The 19446-nt window shown below is 34.0% G+C and overlaps 1 protein-coding gene across 4 annotated transcripts; it reads right to left on the bottom strand.

Annotated features, from left to right (window-relative positions):
- Positions 1–2564: 2564 nt before the first annotated feature.
- Positions 2565–10666, bottom strand: LOC131154153 (magnesium transporter MRS2-5). Of its 4 annotated transcripts, none has more exons than XM_058106714.1 (8): positions 10515–10660; positions 7220–7870; positions 5433–5503; positions 4616–4744; positions 4157–4501; positions 3600–3647; positions 3352–3495; positions 2565–2832 (listed from the first exon to the last, which is right to left on the bottom strand). In XM_058106714.1, the coding sequence occupies exons 2-8, from the start codon at positions 7653–7655 to the stop codon at positions 2740–2742; spliced, it is 1266 nt and encodes a 421-aa protein (XP_057962697.1). In that variant the 5' UTR covers positions 7656–7870; positions 10515–10660; the 3' UTR covers positions 2565–2739. The 4 variants fall into 4 exon arrangements, with proteins under 4 accessions (XP_057962697.1, XP_057962698.1, XP_057962699.1 ...); XM_058106715.1 differs by having other exon boundaries at positions 8644–10651; XM_058106716.1 differs by lacking the exon at positions 2565–2832 and having other exon boundaries at positions 3184–3495; positions 10515–10666.
- Positions 10667–19446: the final 8780 nt, after the last annotated feature.

The raw sequence follows: 19446 nt of genomic DNA, 5'->3' as shown, positions 1-19446 counted from the left end.
AATGTACAAAGATAGACACATAACAAAACCTACAGAGTTTGAAACAACCTATGTAGATATGAATGATGTCCTAGAAGGTGTAAGCACACATCAGCGGAACACCAATAATCCTCAGCAGAACACCGAGAATCCTCAGGCAGAAGAACTTGTGGAGCAGATTGTTGCACCACTACCTCTTACTCTAGCTTTAGAGCTTAGGAGATCTTCTCGACAACATGTACCAATTAGGAGGTATGTGAATCATTTACTTTTTACAGATGGAGAAAAACCTAACTGTTATGTTGAAGCATGTCAGGCAGGAGATTCAAACAAGTAGGAGCTTGCAATGAAAGAAGAGATGAAGTCTCTTACCTCCAACAAAACATGGGAACTAACTAAGTTGTCCAAAGGTAAGAAGGTTCTTCACAACAAATGGGTATACAGGATCAAAGAAGAGTTTGATGGATCCAAGAGGTATAAAGTTCAGTTAATAGTAAAAGGTTTCGAGTAGAAGGAAAGAATTGACTACACTGATATTTTTGCACTAGTTGTGAAGCTGACAACCATCAGATCTGTCTTGAGTATTGTTGCCTCAGAGGGCTTACATCTTGAGCAATTGGATGTGAAGATGGCATTTCTTCACAATGACCTCAATGAGGAAATTTATATGCAACATCTAGAAGGTTACTCAGTTAAAAGTAAAGAGAATCTTGTGTGCAGATTAAAGAAGACTTTGTATGGTCTCAAAGAAGCTCCTAGGCAATGGCACAAGAAATTTGACAGTTGTATGCAGAGGAAAAATTTTCATAAGTGCAATGTCGACCACTATTGCTACTTCAAGAGGTATTGTACTAGCTATATTATCCTATTGTTATATGTTGATGATATACTAGTCGCATGATCAAATATAGAAGAGATCAGAAAATTGAAGTAGCAATTGTTAGAAGAGTTTGACATAAAAGACTTGGGTCCTGCAAAGTAGATTCTTGGGATGCGGATCTCTAAAGATAAGCAACAAGGCACATTGCAGTTATCTCAGTCAAAGTACATTAGCGTGTTTTACAAAGGTTTAACATGAGCAATGCCAAAGCAGTAAATACACCATTGACAGGTCACTTCCGTCTCTCTAAGGATTAGTCTCCTCAGACATATGAAGAAAAAGATTTCATGACTAAGGTATCATACGCCTCAGCCATTAGAAGTCTCATGTATGTTATGGTTGGTACCAGACCAGATATTGGCCAAGCAGTGGGAGCTATCAGCAGGTATATGTCAAATCTAGGGAAGACTCATTAGGAAGCAGTGAAGTGGATTTTGAGATATCTACGTGGCACTATTGATAAGTGTCTATGTTTCAGCAAAAGCGACTTGAAAATTCAAGGGTATATAGATGCTGATTTTGCAGATGAAATTGATCATCGCAGAAGCACCACCAAATATATATTCACTGTTGGCACAACAACTGTTAGTTGAATGTCACAGATACAGAAGATTGTTGTTCTATCCACTACAGAAGTTAAGTACGTAACAGTGACAGAAGCAAGTAAAGAAATGATTTGACTTGAAAGTTTGTTAACAGAGCTCGAAATAAAGTAGGAAAGAAAAGTTTTGTACAGCGACAGTCAGAGTGCAATACATCTGGTAAAGAACTCTGTATTTTATTTCACAACCAAACACATTGGTGACTACAGAGAAGTTAAAGTTGTGTTCAACTTTAGTTGGTTTTCATACCTGAAGACATATTTGAGCACATCATTTAACCATATATTGGTTGAGGAGGTGTCTCCGTCTCCTAGTGGGAGATTGTTGAGTAGCTGGAGCCAAGAGATGCGTGTGTGAGCTGGTGCCGCGTGCAAGCTGATGCAAGCTAGAGCCGCGTTGAGCAGTGTTCACTGATTTATTGTAATTCCTCCATCACCATTTAATGTAATTCCTCCAACCATCTATAAATAGAGAGGTGTGTGCGAGTGAAAAATGTACAAAAAAAGAGAGGTAGAATGCAAAAAAGAGAGTGAGGAAGAGTGCAGAGAGAGTTGCCGAAGAGTTTGTATTTTTCTCCTGATTTCATTGTGGATTGTGGTGTGCTCCGCGGACGTAAGTTAATCTAAACCGAGTCATGTAATTTTTGGTGTCATCTATTTTTCTAGTATGTGTTTTTTTTTTTTTTTTGCTCACAGATTGCTTACAATTTTATTTTATTTTTTTGTAATCTCCCTTTTGGTTATCTTGTAACCATGGTATTCCTCCACCAAAAGTGAGGGTTTATTAATAAATAAATGGAGGTGCCACCCTCTTTTAGTTAAAAAAAAAAACCAACATTGGATACGATTTCTTATTTTGTTGTGGCAAACATCAAAACGCATACACAGCTTCATATAATATCGACAAGCTAAGATTGCTCATCAGGCCTTTCTCTTGGATGCTTTCTAGGAAAGGAAATTTCCAATGGTTGTTTCGTATGAATCTTCATAATAAACTTCTATTTGCATACAGTGCTCTTTTTAGAATCCGATGTGCAATCTATGTTTGCTGTTACTTCTTGGTGTTTCATATAAAATTAATAGGCATGTTTAACTCTATATAAGTGGCAGTAAAAAAAGTATAAATGGTCAATTTTTCATATGGATTACTGTCCCTGTATTGTATCTCCTTTTTTGGTAGTAATTTGCAATTTATGCAGTAAACCCAGCAACTGCTCCCATCAATAAGGTTGTTTCTGGTTACTTCACATTATGTAACCAATAGCCTCCTAATAAAAAATTATATTCTAGATTTCCAATCTAGGCAGGACCCTATACCGTACCATGGAACGTTCCTGCCCTCTCCTATCCTCAAGGCATCAGTGCCTGGAACCTGCCATGGATAGAAAGCTGAGTGAGAAGGGCAATTAAGAAACGAGAAACCCTAAACTCACTTGCCATCCTAATCACTTCTAACTTTATATAACCTTGTGTAAAATTCTGTTTAAGAACGCTCTTCATGATAAAGGCCTGCCTCACATTGAATCAATTCTAGAAGTGTACCCCCTCTTGATGAAATGGAAATTTGGGGCCCTGTTTTAGAATAAATGCGAAGTATAGGGTAGCAGATTATAACCAGCTCTAAAAAGAGCAAGGATGCAATTTCCACAAACCATTCTCTAAATTTGGCTTGGGTTGAGCAAGCTTCCTCTTTAAGAGCGGAGAAATATGATAAAGAAGGGAATAAATGGAAGTTTTTACTGACACTGTTTATTATTGAACACAAAGCTTGTCCTCAATAGAAGAATAGTATACATGATAGAATTTACAAAGGAAAAATTTTCTTGTGTCTGAAATATAACAACAATGAGAAGTATAACAACCCACAGGCAACCCCAGTTAAGAGAAGTACCCAATTGAAAGTAGATGGGTAATCAAAAATCGTGGTATCAAAATTCATTCCAAAAACTCCTGTTACAACAGCAAATATTGTAGCCACAAATGTAGCCGCTGTAAGAAGTAACTCAAATTGTATCAGCTGGTTCTGAACGTTGGCCTGTTGACAATTCAAATGAAAATATGAAAATGATTGCAATGTAGTTGAAAAGAAAAGTATTTAAAAAATTCACTAAAATTTGCAAGCTTTCAATCTCTGTTTACCAGTTTAATGTTAATCAGATCTTCTGTATCATCGATGTACTCTTTCAGCTGCATCACCAATAAAAAATTTAAAATATCTAGCATCAGTGTCTTCAGACTTTATGACAAACTGAATTTTTATTTTTTATTTTTAAAAAGGGTAGCTCGGTGCACAAAACTTCCGTGTATGTCAGGTCCGCACAAGGGGCAGACCACAATGGATCTCTATAGTACACAACCTTAACTTGCATTTTTGCAAGAAACTGTTTCCATGTCTCGAACACATGACCTCCAAGTTACACGGCAACAACTTTACTGTTGCGCCTAAGCTCTCCCCTTCAATTTTTTATTTTACTAATGCACCAAAATTTTTTTTAAATAGTAATTAAAAAAAAGGGTTCAGCAAAGCCGCAATTTTTCTATGTCACTTAACCCCAGCAAAGGTTTAAAGGAGCAGTTGGTGACATGTTTAGCCAATCATCAGGTGATGAACAAACGACTCCCAGTTAAAGTGGGCTGTGCTCAATTTAGAAAGGACCAAAATTTTGTTTCACTTGAAAGAAAAATATGTATCTCACTGAAAACAATTTGCTGACAGCATCGTCGATGACGACAAAATATGCTTCAAGCAACATTTCAAGTTGTTCAACATTTTCTCCAGCAGCAGATGAACCCATTAAACTTCCATATTTGCTTGAACTCAAAGCGGTGCTAAAAGCCCTTGCCAAATTTTGGTTTCCAGCAGTTGATGCCACTGGTGAAACAGGTGCAGACTTTGGGACTGTTCTGGTGGTCTCACTTGAAATGTTACCATGAAAATCTAGGTCATCCGTATAAGCCTCTGCACTTTGTTTCTTCTGTGTCAGATACATCTCAGCCATGTCACCATCATCATCCATGAGATGTTCTATTTCATCATGGACCTAGAAAAAAAATATATATATATATATATATATATATATATGCAAATGTTAGGAAGAAAAGTGTTAAAAGAGTAATATAAACAGGCCAAAATGAGCATATTTGATTGCTTTTACCTTCTGAACTCGCTGAGTCAATGCAAGGAGGTGGCCTTTGAATCTACGAACCCGTTCTAGATTGAAGGTGCTAATAGATGTTGCTAATTCATCCAGCACTGGATATATCTCCAATTCAAGCTCCTTTACCTATGTAATCCAAAAAGTAAGGGAAGTTGCCTAACAAGATAATAATGTGCCATGTTTCAAACTTTAAACTAACAGCATTTCAATGATAAACTAGTAGTTAAAAACTTCAAACTAAGGCATGGTATGTGTATATGTTTATGATTGAATTGAAGTGAGCTTTCCAACAACGGGTTTCATAGTACATTGAAATGCCATGCCAAATTGAAAACAAGTCGTAACTCTTACTCTATGTTTGGAGAGGCCTTGGGTTTGGATTTATATTGGATTTGGATTGGATAAAATGTAACTCAAAATTTTATTAAAATTTTTCCAAATCCACCCGAATTCAAATCCACAGTCCGAAAGGCTAAGGTTATTTTGGTTTGCGGAATAGCTACACCATGTAGTACAGTGAAAAATTTACAATGGAGGTAATAGCTATTCCTTGTATTCTCATTATTTCGTTCAAAGTGTAATAAGAAAAAAATATACATTCCCATGGTGAAATTTGAGAATAGTTATTCCTTATCTATTCCTTGTTACGAACTCATAAAAAGTTTCACATTATTATTTGTTTTATGATGACAACATAATTTTTTGTACAACTAATTATAACTAATAGATTCCTAGGAATAGGCATTCCACGAACCAAAAGTAACCTAAAAGTAGAAGTCCATATTATGAGTCACTGGCCCAGATTGTTACATACCTGGGCATGAAGGGAAAGGCATGTTAGTTCCAAAGCCAGCTCCAGAGCCCTAAATTCGAAAGGCAAGTCATCTGAATCATGTTAGCGCACATTGTAAGCAATTCATGTAACATTTAACTTCAAAATCTTAAATTTTAAAGAACCCTTTCTAAGAATTGATACAATAAGAAAAATCCCAAGTGCAATTAAGCATACAATTTCAATTCTGAGAAACTGTTACTATCCTACAAGAACAACTGATGAAATATTTCATATTTGAAGCTGCTGTACATACATTTTGCAGTGCCTTTTGGGAGGCGTTGGGGTATATAACATATATGTAAAATTCTAAAACCACTTACATGTTTGAAGACCTTAAGAAAACTGTGTTTAGGGGCACACATGTGGAGCTTTGGGTTTCAGACAAAACTCAGCAGAACTTGTATTAAAATTTGACCAAATCCATACAATTTCAAATCAAAGTTCCTAAACAGAGTATAAGGGGAAATTTGAATGTCAAAGAATATAGATTTCAGTGCACACCATCCCCTGCTACATATTCTTTTCTTAATAAGAGATCATTCTAGTTGTCATTAGAGGCAATTCCCTCATATATGGTCGAGAATGTGACTGCCTATCAATTATAAAAGACAACTTCGTACACATAGGATCTTACTGTGCCTCAGAAGTGTTGTAACTTAAAATACACAAAGTTATGAAGCATTTGAATTAATAGTTATGGTAACTAGAATATCTTTAAATGCTATTGGAAGCACAATTAACATTATTGGTTTGGAAATTTCTGTAATGGTCACTCATTTAATTATTTATGTCAATCTTAGATACAGTTAGAGTAAGGCTACAAGCGTCTCATCCTACTACTAGCACTTCGGTTCTTTAATTCTACTTCATTCATCAAACTAAAGAGGGATATTTCACTTTTTTGGAGAAATCATTTCTGCAGAACCATCCTACATGCACATGTACAGAAACATAAAAAATTGATAAGACCCATCCAAACAAATTCTATGGGTTTCCGTTGAAAAGCTTTAATTCCCAAAAGTTAATATCACTTAAGCTTCTGCATATCAAATTTGGATACAGTGTACTCCCTTCCTGAGAGCCACGTTTCCCAAAGGTATTTTCCTAGAACTTCTAGATTTCAAATGGGATAATAGAGAGGTTCTTTCCTTTGTGTTGGCCAACAAAAGTAACATAATTGGACTCAAAAGTTGCATTTTGAAGCATGGATTTGAAGCCATTGGATTTTGTGCGGACTTGAGCATAATTCAATACATTTGGTACAGAATTTTGCCCAAAGTCAACCTTCCAAATATATTCTCCCAAGCACAGGATTACAGTTTCTCTCCCTCTGCATATGTGTTGGAGGGGCTGGGGGAAGGAGGAGTTCAGTGGTAAGAATCAAATCCCACACCCCATTTCATCCATACAGAGCCTCCAGCAAAGTCACTCAAGTTTGAATCAGAAGGATTGGATTAAAATACGAGATAAGACTGACATCATTCAAGGAATTCTCAAAGCCTATTATGAATGATTACGAAGCAGGGCAGGAAGGAGGAAACTCTCATTTGGGAATTACCTCCCGACAATAAGGCATCAAAATACTTCATGCTTGCCAATTAATGGGAAAATGAAAATTCAGGATTTACAATAGCCAATACAACCTCAGCTACTTCTAAAAATTTAAAATTACTTCTTCTTCGCACTTTATCAGCAACCAAAGGAAAAATGGAATCAGCAATGATTTCAATATTATGTTAGATGGAGACAGAGTTAATCATAGTTACCAGCTTGATCTTTTGTCTTTAGGCGCTTGCACAATTCTGATTCATACTGTATAACACAGCCATCCAAGGAATTCATCAACACAACCTCATCAGCAGTGATTATACACCGTATTTGTTCAAGATTGACCACAATGGCTTTCTCCCGGCCTAATATTGTAGAAGGATAAATGAATAAAGGATCCAAAAGCCGGAGATCTCTGGCAGGCAATGAACATCTTCTCATTAGAGTAGCTTTGTCAAGCTCCAAAGTGTTTGAATTTCCATTCTGATCAATCTTTATCCAAGAACGGCTTCCATGTCCCCTTTTCTTTGGACCCTGAAAGCCAGACCCACGAACTAGATGACTTCCATACCCATCTGATTTGAACCTTACAGAGCTCTGAGGGGCAGATTTAGGGAGGTCAGTAGGAAGAACTGGAGCAACTGATTCTTCCATCCAATTTTACTTTTCTTGCTTGGCGTGTAATTACCAATGGAGATGTCTGCATTCGCACCGATGCAATGATATATAAATGCCTGTTTTGGATTAGTGCAGTCTTATATGTGTAAACTGGTCATCACATTTATTTGAATCTTTCTGCGGAAGGAGATTTATGCAAACTTGCAGCTCTGATCTTCACTTGTGCTCTTTTTGCTGTACTGAAGTGAAACCTGGAATGTAAATATATTTTCTCAGAAACAAAAAGATGCATAAGAAATTCAATCAATTTATAGGTTCATTAGTATAACTCAGTGTATTGAATCCAGGAAGAAAATCAACAGGTACTCGATTTATGGATTTATTTATTTTAAGGAGGGAGCCACTGGGCAGGGCGGTGTTCAAGTGTCCTTCATAACCATTCACTAGCCTAAGCAATGATCTCAGGGGAAAACATAACTAGAGCTGCCCAGGGGGGTGCTGTAACCCCAAGTGTCCTTCACAACCATTAACTAGCCTAAGCAATGATCTTAGGGGAAAACATAACTAGGGCTGCCCAGGGACGTGTTGCAACCTCAAGTGTCCTTTACAACCATTCCACCTAGACTAAGCAATGCTCTCATGGGAAAACATGACTAAACATGCATCTATATGTACAACAATGTATCTGTTGTGCAAATCAATGCGCAGCGGAAACAAACAATCTCACAATGCAGCACCTAACAGTGAAATATACAGAAAACACAATCACGCAAATTGTAATGAAAGCAATAAAACAATGACATGAAGAATTACGTGGTTCGGCAATGCCTACATCCACGAGAGCAAACTGCAGTGTATTTTTTACTATCTTGTGTCCAAAGACACTGAGTTACATCATACAACATGTATATATAACCCTCCCGGAGGTTTTCCCCCCGAAACCCAACCTATCCAACTTCCCAATTCAAAATTTGAAAACCAGCGCTAAGTAACCAAGCCAAACTGTCGACGGTTTCAGACATACCATCAACGGTTTCCTCCTGCAAGTCAGCATTCCTGCCTTCTACCATGATTTCTCTTTATACATGCATTCCACTCAACATATGAGCCACATATTACAACAGTATCCCTGCAGTTAGAGTTTGGGGCTTCCATATTGAAGGCCTCAAGTTAATCTTGGGAGGGCTGGGAAGGGGTATGGGATGGGAGATGGGCTACCTCCTGTCCAAGCCCAAAACAACAAAAACAATAGCAACAACAACAACAACAGCACCATGCTCATACAAAAGAAAAAAAAAAACTGCCATGCTATTAAACTCTCCGTGCACATGCTGGAAAGAATGGACTTCATATAGCTAACTAATTAGCCAATCTACTTCACCAAATCCTTAACTTTCTAAAATGTATTTTTTTAAGGATTTACTGTCATGTCTCTAGCACTGCAGAATCTGTAGCCACTGCCATCTTAACCAGATTGTGTTACTTAGCAGAGAAAAACAGTATGAGGCTGAGCTGAAAAAGCATAAACAACCATTAGATTTCCCTCATATTTGTAACAGTGACCTTGGATCCTCCTTAAGAAGCTGATAGAGAAAGGGAGCTTCTCTCCTTCAAAGATATGCTTATTTCTCTCTTTTCAAACACACCATGTATGTCAAAGAAGGCATTGCTCTCCACATAAAAGCCCATGTTTCAAAACAAAGCTCCCATGCTAGCCCCCAAACATTGGAGGAGACAACAAAGTTGGTCCACCTACTCGTCCTTCTGGCACACTTAACATCAATTTTTATTAGGACTGCTGTCTCTGCAGGAAAAATCACTTTAAATGGAATAAATTCCACCCATTTCCTAAATCTGAAACTACTTATCGCCATTTCCCACCAAACTCATGATATGCAACTCCACAAACCCCCAATTCTGGGAATGCTTTCAAAGAAGAGCATGTGTATCTACCCCAAGCAAAAATCTTTGGAATCATAAACCAAGAGATGGAACCTCCCTTCATGCCAACTGCTATGAACTTGACCAATAAGCAAAAAGCCCCAGTATTTATGGAATGCATCAAAGGAAGCATTATAATCATTAGGCTTTGTAACAAAACAGCACGCTCACCCATTCTTCAATTCAAAACCTATAATTTTGAAATTTCTGGTTTGTGCTTATAAGGATGAATTTAAATTAAATTAATGCTGCATTTGTTTGCATGAATTTTGGGCCTTGGATTTAAATTTGGATAGATTTAGGCAAAATTCAACATAATTTTGTATTACATATTGTCCAAATCTACACAAATCCAAATCAAAAACCTCTCCCAAACATAGGTGACTTTTTTCTTCAATTTTAAATTTATAAACTCTTTTCTCTCACTCATCTTTACACTCAATCAAATGGAAGACTAACAAATACAAAAGAATTGATAAACTTGGATCTTAAATGAAATCATGTCAATAGTACAGCGGAAAAGAAACTTCAATCTTATCATTATCCACACAGATCTAAAAGAGAATATGCAGAGATTCAACACGCAATAAGTATCAAATACGCAAATTAGCTCAACACCCGGAACAAAACGAAGTCAAACATGAGCAAATACTTCACTACTCCATTAAGTACAAATTTCAACACCCAAAAAACATACTAATTGGAATGCTAAATCTCATGACCCTTCAATTTCTTGAACCAGTGGCTTCAATTTCATCAATTCTAAAAGTAGCAGAATTATAGACCCGCAACCCGATCAATATACCAACAGTCAACTGAGAAACGAAGCATGAAATTCATGGACAAACCACAAAACCCAGAAAAGAAATAACAAATTTTGACAAAAAAAAACAGAGAAAATAAACAAGGAATGAAGAAACCCAGATGAGAAAGAACCATTAGAAAGGATTATACCAGCTCGATCGAAACTCCAATGAGGCCGGAGGTTTCCCCCGTCACAGTGAACAGAGAAAACCCCTTGAATAGAATATACTTTTCCAGGAACAGCATGTGAGGACGTCATGAATTGACTCTGCATCTGAAGATGCTGGAGCGGATTTACTTATTTTGTTTGTTTGTTTTGTAATGTTTTCTTATTCATTTCCCCTTCTCGGGGTGAAGCATTCGTTTACAGTAGCTGCTTTGGGCTGTAAAAAACCATTAACAGCTGTTGTATGTGAGTGGGAATTACATCGTGATCATCCCTTGCCCGCAAGGGAAGGAATTAATGTTTGGGTAAAGAAGATTTTAAAGCCTTTTAAGTGCTTCAGGACAAAGGATGGATAGGTGGGGATGGGAATTTAAGAGCCGTTCATGAATGTTCATCTTTGCATGTTTGTCCGAAATGAAAATTTTCATGAAAATTCAATTTTTTTAATCCAAATTGTTCTTACTACTTTAATTTTTTGACAACAGTGACTTTATAATGTAATATAATCACACTCTCTTAGAATATCTAAAATAAAAATTTATTAATAAAATAAAAGTAAATTTTTTAAATTAGCATTAAAAAATAATTTATTTTTTTTTGAGAATATACAAAATTTTAATAAACATATTAACTATAAAGTTGTAAATAATTGTAATGGAAAAAGTACTAAATTGGAAATTTTAAATACTATCTAATACATATTAGTTAATTTTTTAATTAAAAATATAATAGTTAATATTTAGACCCTATATTACCCTCAATTATTTCAATTATCAATTATTAAATGTTAAATGTTTGATTATATGCTTGTTGAAAATTTTAGGATGTAGTTTTAATTAAATATGTATTCTTAGTAGGTTCTTGAATTGAAAAATATAACTAATTTTTCATATATTAGTTACACATATGTTTAGGATATAATGGTCATCATCTTAAAATGCATACAAGGATTTTCATGTTAAACAAATATTGATACGAGAATTTTGTGTACATTCTTGCTAATCTTTCAAGGAAAATCAAACAAAATATATTGATGAGACGGACATCATATTCTCAGGAAAAAGCTTTCAAGATTGTCATTTTATAAAAATATTTTTGACGTCACAAACAAATCGTCCCCTAGAGCCAAAGAAAAAGTGTGAGCTTAGTTAGAGCAAAAAATGTGAAAGTTGTGAAAAATATTTTTTTATTTTTGATTTAAAAATTTAAAGTAATTATAAAAACACATGTTTGCCCTGATCAGCAAGATCTGGGGGCAGCGGACGTTGATTCGTACATTTGGTGCCGCACCAAGGGCTCGTTAGTGACTGGAGTTCCTATGTAATCAAAAACGAATTAGGTTACATTAATTTTAAATTTTATTGCATAATGTGTACGATATTTTTCAAATAAATTCAAGGTTAGAATCTAACCTAAACAAGGTAGTAAAATAGATCGATTATGCACATGTATCAAAATAAAACAGAAAATCTTCTTGAATCACCATTGGCTAGAGAATATAAAAACTTTAATGATCTACAAAATCTTGTTGCCCAAACAAAATTAAAAATTTTCATATCATATAAAATGGTAAAAGAACTTTTAGTCGTATACCATACAAAAGTTAGAGTATATCAAAACTTTAAAGTCAACAAAAAAATCATAGGATATTAACGGTTTAAGTATGAAGAAGAACACAATATAATTAGCAGAAAAAGATTCATGTAATTGACCCAGTTAGAGAGATTTAAGATTTGGTATGTTATTGACAAATATTTAAATATGTTTGAAATAAAATGAAGAAAAAACAAAAGAAAAACTCTCCAAACAATTGGGTTATGGCCTAAATGTAGGCACTAAATCAAAAGGTAGTGATCAATTTTATCATAATACTTCACTTATAAGTTGGAATATTATTTCCAAGTTTAGCCGAAAATCAATTTAATTGTAACCTTAAAATATAAGAAACTATAAACAACAATTAGAGAATTCTAAATACAAAGGTCACACCATAGCTGATCTTTTTATAGCTCTTTTTTTTTTTTTTTTTTTTTTTATCCCCCATTAACCTATTTCATTTTCTATTATAGTTGTTTTCTTCTTCTTCTTCTTTTATTTGGGCAAAGTCATTATATGCAGTTAATTTCAAATCTAAAAGTTTTACTTAATTTAAGAAACTAACATTATGAGAAAATAATAAAATGGAACTTTAAAATATTAATTAACATAAACATTAGTTTGTTTGTTAATTAAAAATAATAATAATAATTTTTAACTAGTTTTTTTAATTGGAATATATTTAAAATGTCTATTAAAAGTGTTCATAATTATGTGTCAGTTAACATTTTAATTGAAATTTGTCATTTATCAAATAAAATAATATTATTTTTTAAATTTTAATATAATAGTTAATATCTAGACACTATATTGCCTTCAATTATTTTGGTCAATCAATTATTAAGTGTTAAATATTTTAAATAAATGTTGAAAATTTTAGGACATAATTTTAATTATGTATTAATTTTGTATTGAAAACAAGATAATAGGGTTTAGAATTTTATTACATGCATTTATCGTATATGTAAATTATTATAAGTATGTATGTTAAAACCTGACATTTTAGATTATCCTAGATATAACTTAATGAGCAAAAAATTTATCAAAACGGTTTAGGTAACCTAGTCAGGCACCTACAACACGAGAGGGAAGGAGGGAGGTTGTGGCATCTAGGCTAGGCACACAAAACCTACATTTTTATTATAATCAGCTCAACCCAGCTAGCTCGCGGAGTTAGATTGAATTTGTTCGAATTGACTCCGACACACAAAATATACATTTTGTCGTGATTTCTATTATAATCGGCTCAAGCCAGCTAACTCGTGGAGTTAGATTCAGTTTGTCCGAATTGATTCTGATTTAGTGATTTCTCAATTTTATGCCCTTATCTGGACCAATGAGTTGATCTGTTTAGGTCAGATCGATTGATCTATTCCGATTTTCTAAACTATGAGTTACACACATGTCTAGAGTATAGTGGTCATCTTCTTAAAATTCATATTAGGATTTTCACATTGAAACAAATATTGATATGAAAATTCTATGTATATTCCTATTAATCTTACAATGCAAACTAAACAAAAAATATTCTCATGAAATGAACATCATGTTCACAAGAATGAGCTTTTAGAAAATGGCATTTTTTGGGAATATTTTTAACGTTGTGAACCATTCGTCTTCTAGAGCCGCAGAAAGCTTACTTAGAACAAAAAGTATGGGAGTTATGAAAATACCTTTTTATTTAAATTTTTTGAATAATTTTAAAAATAACATTTAAAAAAATTTTCAACATCAATAAAAATGCAAAATAATTAAAATTATTTGTTAATTTTTTTATCAATGTTAGAAAGTTAAAAAATAGCATGACATTCTTATGGTTCAAAAAAAAATTTAAAAAACAAAACCAAAACCCTAGATCTTTCTAGAGTATTGGCAACTAACATCTTATTAATATTTATTACCGCAACTGTCTAAATCAAGATTAGGTCAATAAGTTGTATTATTGATCCATTATGGGTTGTGTTTAAACAATATTAAATTAGGTTTGAACCTTTAAGCAAGATCATGTAACTTGTAAAGATGAACAATTAAATAAAAAAATGTGTTTGGAAAAGAGATAAAATGAGGAACCATACCTTGTCAATATAATTGAGTTACATTAATTTTAAATTTTATTGTATTGGTTTAAATCGATTTTAAATTTTACAATATGTATGATATTCTTCAAATAGATTATGCAGATGTATCAAAATAAAACAAAAAAAGGCTTGTCAATAAAAAGTTTGGTGGGTCTATAAAATCTTGTCACTAAATAAAATTAAAAATTTTCCACAAAATGGTAAAAGAACTTTTGATGAAGTCTTAGTCATAAGCTATACAAAAAGATAATTTATATCAAAATTTTAAAGTCTACAAAAAAATCACATAATATCAAAAGTATAAGGAGAAAGATAATATAAACAAAGATGGACAAATACTTAAATATGATATAAACTTTATGAAGAAAAAAATGAAAAACTCTTCAAGCACTTTGATGACGCTGCAAACATGGGTACTAAATCAAAAGATATAGACGAATTTTATCACAATATTCCACTTATAAGTTGGAATATTATTTTCTAAGTATTAATGTCTATCTAGTTCCACATTATCTCTGTGAGCAATCTAAATGCAGTATAAGATGCTCTTAACTCTCTCTCCTGAACACTTAGTTTTAAGGATGAGTTCTCTAACATGGTATCAGAGTTGGGTCTTGGGCTGCTTAGCTCCTCCATGGGCTGGGTTTCTCCTCGCCTCATTTCCCCCCATAGGTTCGATGGGGAGTATTAATGTCTATCCCATCTCACATCGTCTTTGTGAGCAGTTTCAAAGTCAGTATAAGATTCTTATAACTCTCTCTCCTTAACACCTAAGTGTTGAAGATGAGTTTTCTAACACTAAGTTTAGCTAAAAATCATGTTAATCATAATCTCAGAAGCTATAAACAACAATTAACCCTATTTTTGGACAACTTTTAGATTTGAATTTGTATTAAATTTGAATAAAATGTAATATAAAATTGTACTAAATTTTTTTTAAATTCACTCAAATTCAAATTTAAAGTTCAAGATCCATACTCCTAAACGCTTACCTTAGAGAATTTTAAATGCAAGAGTAGCTCCCTCCTTTATAGTTTTTATTTTTTTAGTCCTGCCTTAAACCTTTTTCATCTTCTATTATAGTTGTTTTTTCTATTGTACTGTGAAATTAATGTAAGTTAGTACTCTGATTAATTTTTTTAGTATAGGCAAGTTCAGTTAATTTCAAATCCGAAAGTTTTACTTCATTTAAAAAACCCACCTTCCGTTTGGTTCGTATCTGAAGAAGGTGGATTTACTTATTTTGTTAGCTTGTTTTATAATGTTTTCTTATCCTTTTCCCCATTTCCTGGTGAAGCATTCATTTACAATAGCTGCTCAGGGCTGTTGCATGTCTCTGGGATTACACTGTGATCATCCCTTGCTCACAAGGAAAGGAATTAATGGTGGGTAAAGAAGATTTTAAAGCCTTAGGGATGGGAATTTAGGAGCCATTCATGAATGCTTAGTCTTCTTTTGGGCGTTTAGAGTGAAAGCACCTTTTAAAATGTCGGAAAAATGAAACATCTTTTATGATTTTCAAGAATGTTTATATTTGATTGAACATGAAAATCTGACGAGTTTGGAATATTTACATTTCTAAGGATGAAATAGGTCACAAGGGTTCTCAATAAACATATGTCTCAACGTTTCAAAGAAAAGCCCGAAATAATAATATTGATGGTTCAATAAAGTTACCACTAATATGATGTTTTCCTAGGTGTGGTTAGTTCACTTAATTATTACTTGTTGATTAGTCTTTAAACTAATTTTAAGGTTGAGGAACTAGTAATCTTGGTTTTCTTTTACCAAAATTGAGATTGGGAGTACAGTTATGTGAAAAGAAGGTATCAGCACCTCCTATGCACTCATTCTATAAACGATATCTAATTAACTATGAATTATCCTAACTTAAATCAAATGGTTTTTAATTAACTCCTTAATAAACCAAAAACATTGAAATTACAAAAGAAAATGTAAAATAAGATGTGATTTAATAATGTTTAATAAGACCTCCAAAGGAGGGGATCTTAATAGATAAACACCCCCCCCCCTTCATAACTAATATAGGTTAGGTCTCAAAGACCTCTTTTCCCTTTATTTTATCATCAGGACGCACACACATACAAAGTAAGATATACAGAGATAATATACATGTAAAATGATCATACAAGTTCGTCAAATTTAAGCAAACAAGGTCTTTAGAACATTCCTAGATTTTCAATAATTTTTCAAGATTTTTCTGCAAATTTATAGGATTTTTAAAGAATTTTCTCCACTTTATTTATTTTCAATATTTTACTTTTTCCATTTTTTGGTTCCTTGAGTCAAAAATGACTCAAAGAAATTTTTTTTATTTTCCTAATTTTTATCTGATTTTTACTATTTTTTATAATTTTAAAAAAATTAAATTAATTTTTAAATTCAAAAATAAAAAAAAAAATAGTCTAAGGAAGTTTGAACTAGGTCAACGAGTCAACTTAAGTTGACATGGGTCAAACTGCGTTGACCCAATTCATGGAAGGATAAGGCAAGGAAACGCTTAGGGTTGTCAAGTGTCAGCCTTCGATGACGACATGTGGCAGTAGGAGATATTTCTTCCTTTTTTTTTTTTAAGTTAGGAAGCGACATGTGGCAGGGTGACATTACCCACCACATATAAAAAGTAATAGGCATAGGAGGCTTAATACAAATTGTTGATGTAGTAGCAATCTGGCCATCTAGAGAAAACACAATTTGGACGGTCAGGATCGTACCATGTCGCCCTCAAATGCGTGGTCCTGGTTGTACCACATGTCACCGTCCATATGATGACACATGTCCTGATAACTTTTTTTTTGAAAATTATATATACACTTATTTATTTATTTGTTTGTTTCTTTTCCTTTTCTTTTCTTTTCTTTTCTTTTTGTTCCTCCAAATTCTCTCTCTCTCATCTCTGCCTCTCTTGGGTTGGGTATGGGGTTTTATAAAAATGGATATTCGGATATGGTTTTTCAAATTCGGGAATTTGGGCTTTTTGGGTCAAAATTTCAGGACTTATTTGTTGATTTTTTTTATTTTTTTTTTTGCTGAGCTTAGAATTTTAAGGGATCTAATTGGGATTTTAGATTCTAAATTTAAAATTCTGAATTCTAGATTACTCCAATCCCACACAAATCAAATCATATGACACCTTTTGGTTAAACGCCTCTCATTTTCAAATTGCAACAATAATTCAAATTCAATGAAATTTGAGAGAAAGAGAACTAAACTTGTAAACCTTGAAACTCCTCCTACTTTGCTGCTTCTCCCTAGAATCATTTCTCAATTTCTCTGATCTTTAGATTATCTCACCCAATTTCTTTGGCCTTCTGAAATCTGAACTTTAAAGCTTCCCGATGTATCAATTTCTAGCTCCTTTTTGTCTTGCCTTCTCAATTCCTTCTTTATCCAATCTCAATCTCTCGGTAGTTAGCTTACTCTTTTCCTTTCTCCAATTCTTCTCCAATTTTTTTCCTCTCCCACCATTCTTTGAAGTGCTTTATTTATAGGCCAAAATGGAAACAATCAATTAAGTTTAATTGGTCAATCAATTTTAATTGTTCAACTAAATTTAAAACTAATTTGTTGATTAAGTTTGATTGATCAATCAAATTTAAAACTAATTAGTTGATTTTTTTATTATGATTTATTTGTAGTTACCAATCTATTACTAACTGAAACTCTCTTGTGATATGTGTGCAAGTGTAAGCATGGAGGAGTTTGCCCATCAAAACTTTTTATTTTTTTTATTTTCCATTTATTTATATTTGTATTCATTTTTTGACATTGTATTAATAATTTTTACAAAGGTAATTTATATTAAATAAGGCTCCAAGCAAAATGAAGCATTTAAAATTTTCCCTCTTTATAGGTTTGTTACTTAGGATGACAAGAATACTTATCTTTTAGCATCCTATTGTAATACTCAATGAAAGAAAGGTTTAAAAGAATTAGATATTACTATCCATATCAACAAGGTGCACCTTTCTTTTTGGGAGTCTTCTCATAAGAACTCAACGGTTAAGCGTGCTTGACTTGGAATAATCTTAAGTTGGTGACCTTCTGTGAAATTTTCTCAAGAAGTGTGTGGGTGATGACAAAACACACTAAAAAGGATATGTGTTGGTCTGTGGGGCCAGTCACTAGTCCGATAAGGTCCGCCCCCCTGTTTTCTGGTGCAAGTGGAGGAGGAGAGACACAATGCTCCCTGGCAGACCCAGGTTGGGGAGTTACAAAATGGTATCAGAGTCATTATCCAATCGAAAGTGTGATGAGATTCACATCGCCTGAGTTTGAAAATGTGGGTTCGCAATGAGGACTTTGCGTTCTGTAAGTGGGGGAGAATGTGATACCTCGTGGAAGAAAGGATTAAAAGAATTAGATGTTACTACCCATATCAACAAGGTGTACCTTTCTTTTCAGGAGCCTTCCCATAAGAACTCAACGGTTAAGTGTGCTTCGCTTGAAGTAATCTTGGGATGGGTGACATTTTGGGAAGTTTTCTTAGGAAATGTGTGAGTGAAAACAAAACACACTAAAAAAGATACATGTTGGTATGTGGGGCCAGTCATTAGTTCGATAAGGCCCGCCCCCCTATTGTTTGGTCCAGGTGAAGGAGGAGAGACATAGTGCTCCTTAGTAGACCCAAGTTGGGGTGTTACAATGGTACAGTACAAAGTCAACTCAGTCCCAACAACCATAAAACATAACCGGGGACTTTAAACATAACTAAAACCCATAAAACATCTTATAGACCCTCACAAATAAAACTAGCTACCGCCCAGCCCCGTAGCTTGCTAAGCTCGATCCTGAGATGGTCCTGAAAAGATGATTGTTTATTGGGGTGAGACACTTCTCAATAAAGAAGACTAAGTTCAAATTAGTGTGCGGCTAGCATGAATTTTAGTGTATGCTGAAAATAACCAGTTCCTCATTTAACCAAAAATATCAATTAAAAACATATAGTCATTCCATACAATTGAAAATAACATTTTTTCCTTTCCACAGTATAAACTAGTTCAGTAAATATTTAACACCATTTACATAAATCCACAGATATGCATATAAGAAAACTCCCTATGACTAACGCTATTTACTTCTCCCATGGCACGGGTTGTGCGGCCCGAAGGCTGGACCAAGCTTAGGTGATCAGCCCAAAACAAAGTCAAAACATCATCCTCTGCAAGTACGTCTATGGGCATTTATAGCCAAGCTGTAGGTCAGACGTCCTTACTTCAAC

Source organism: Malania oleifera, chromosome 4 (assembly GCF_029873635.1).
Source record: "Malania oleifera isolate guangnan ecotype guangnan chromosome 4, ASM2987363v1, whole genome shotgun sequence".
Lineage (NCBI taxonomy): Eukaryota > Viridiplantae > Streptophyta > Magnoliopsida > Santalales > Ximeniaceae > Malania > Malania oleifera.
The sequence above is the reverse complement of the archived record's forward strand: the minus strand, read 5'-3'. Positions and strand labels throughout refer to the sequence as shown.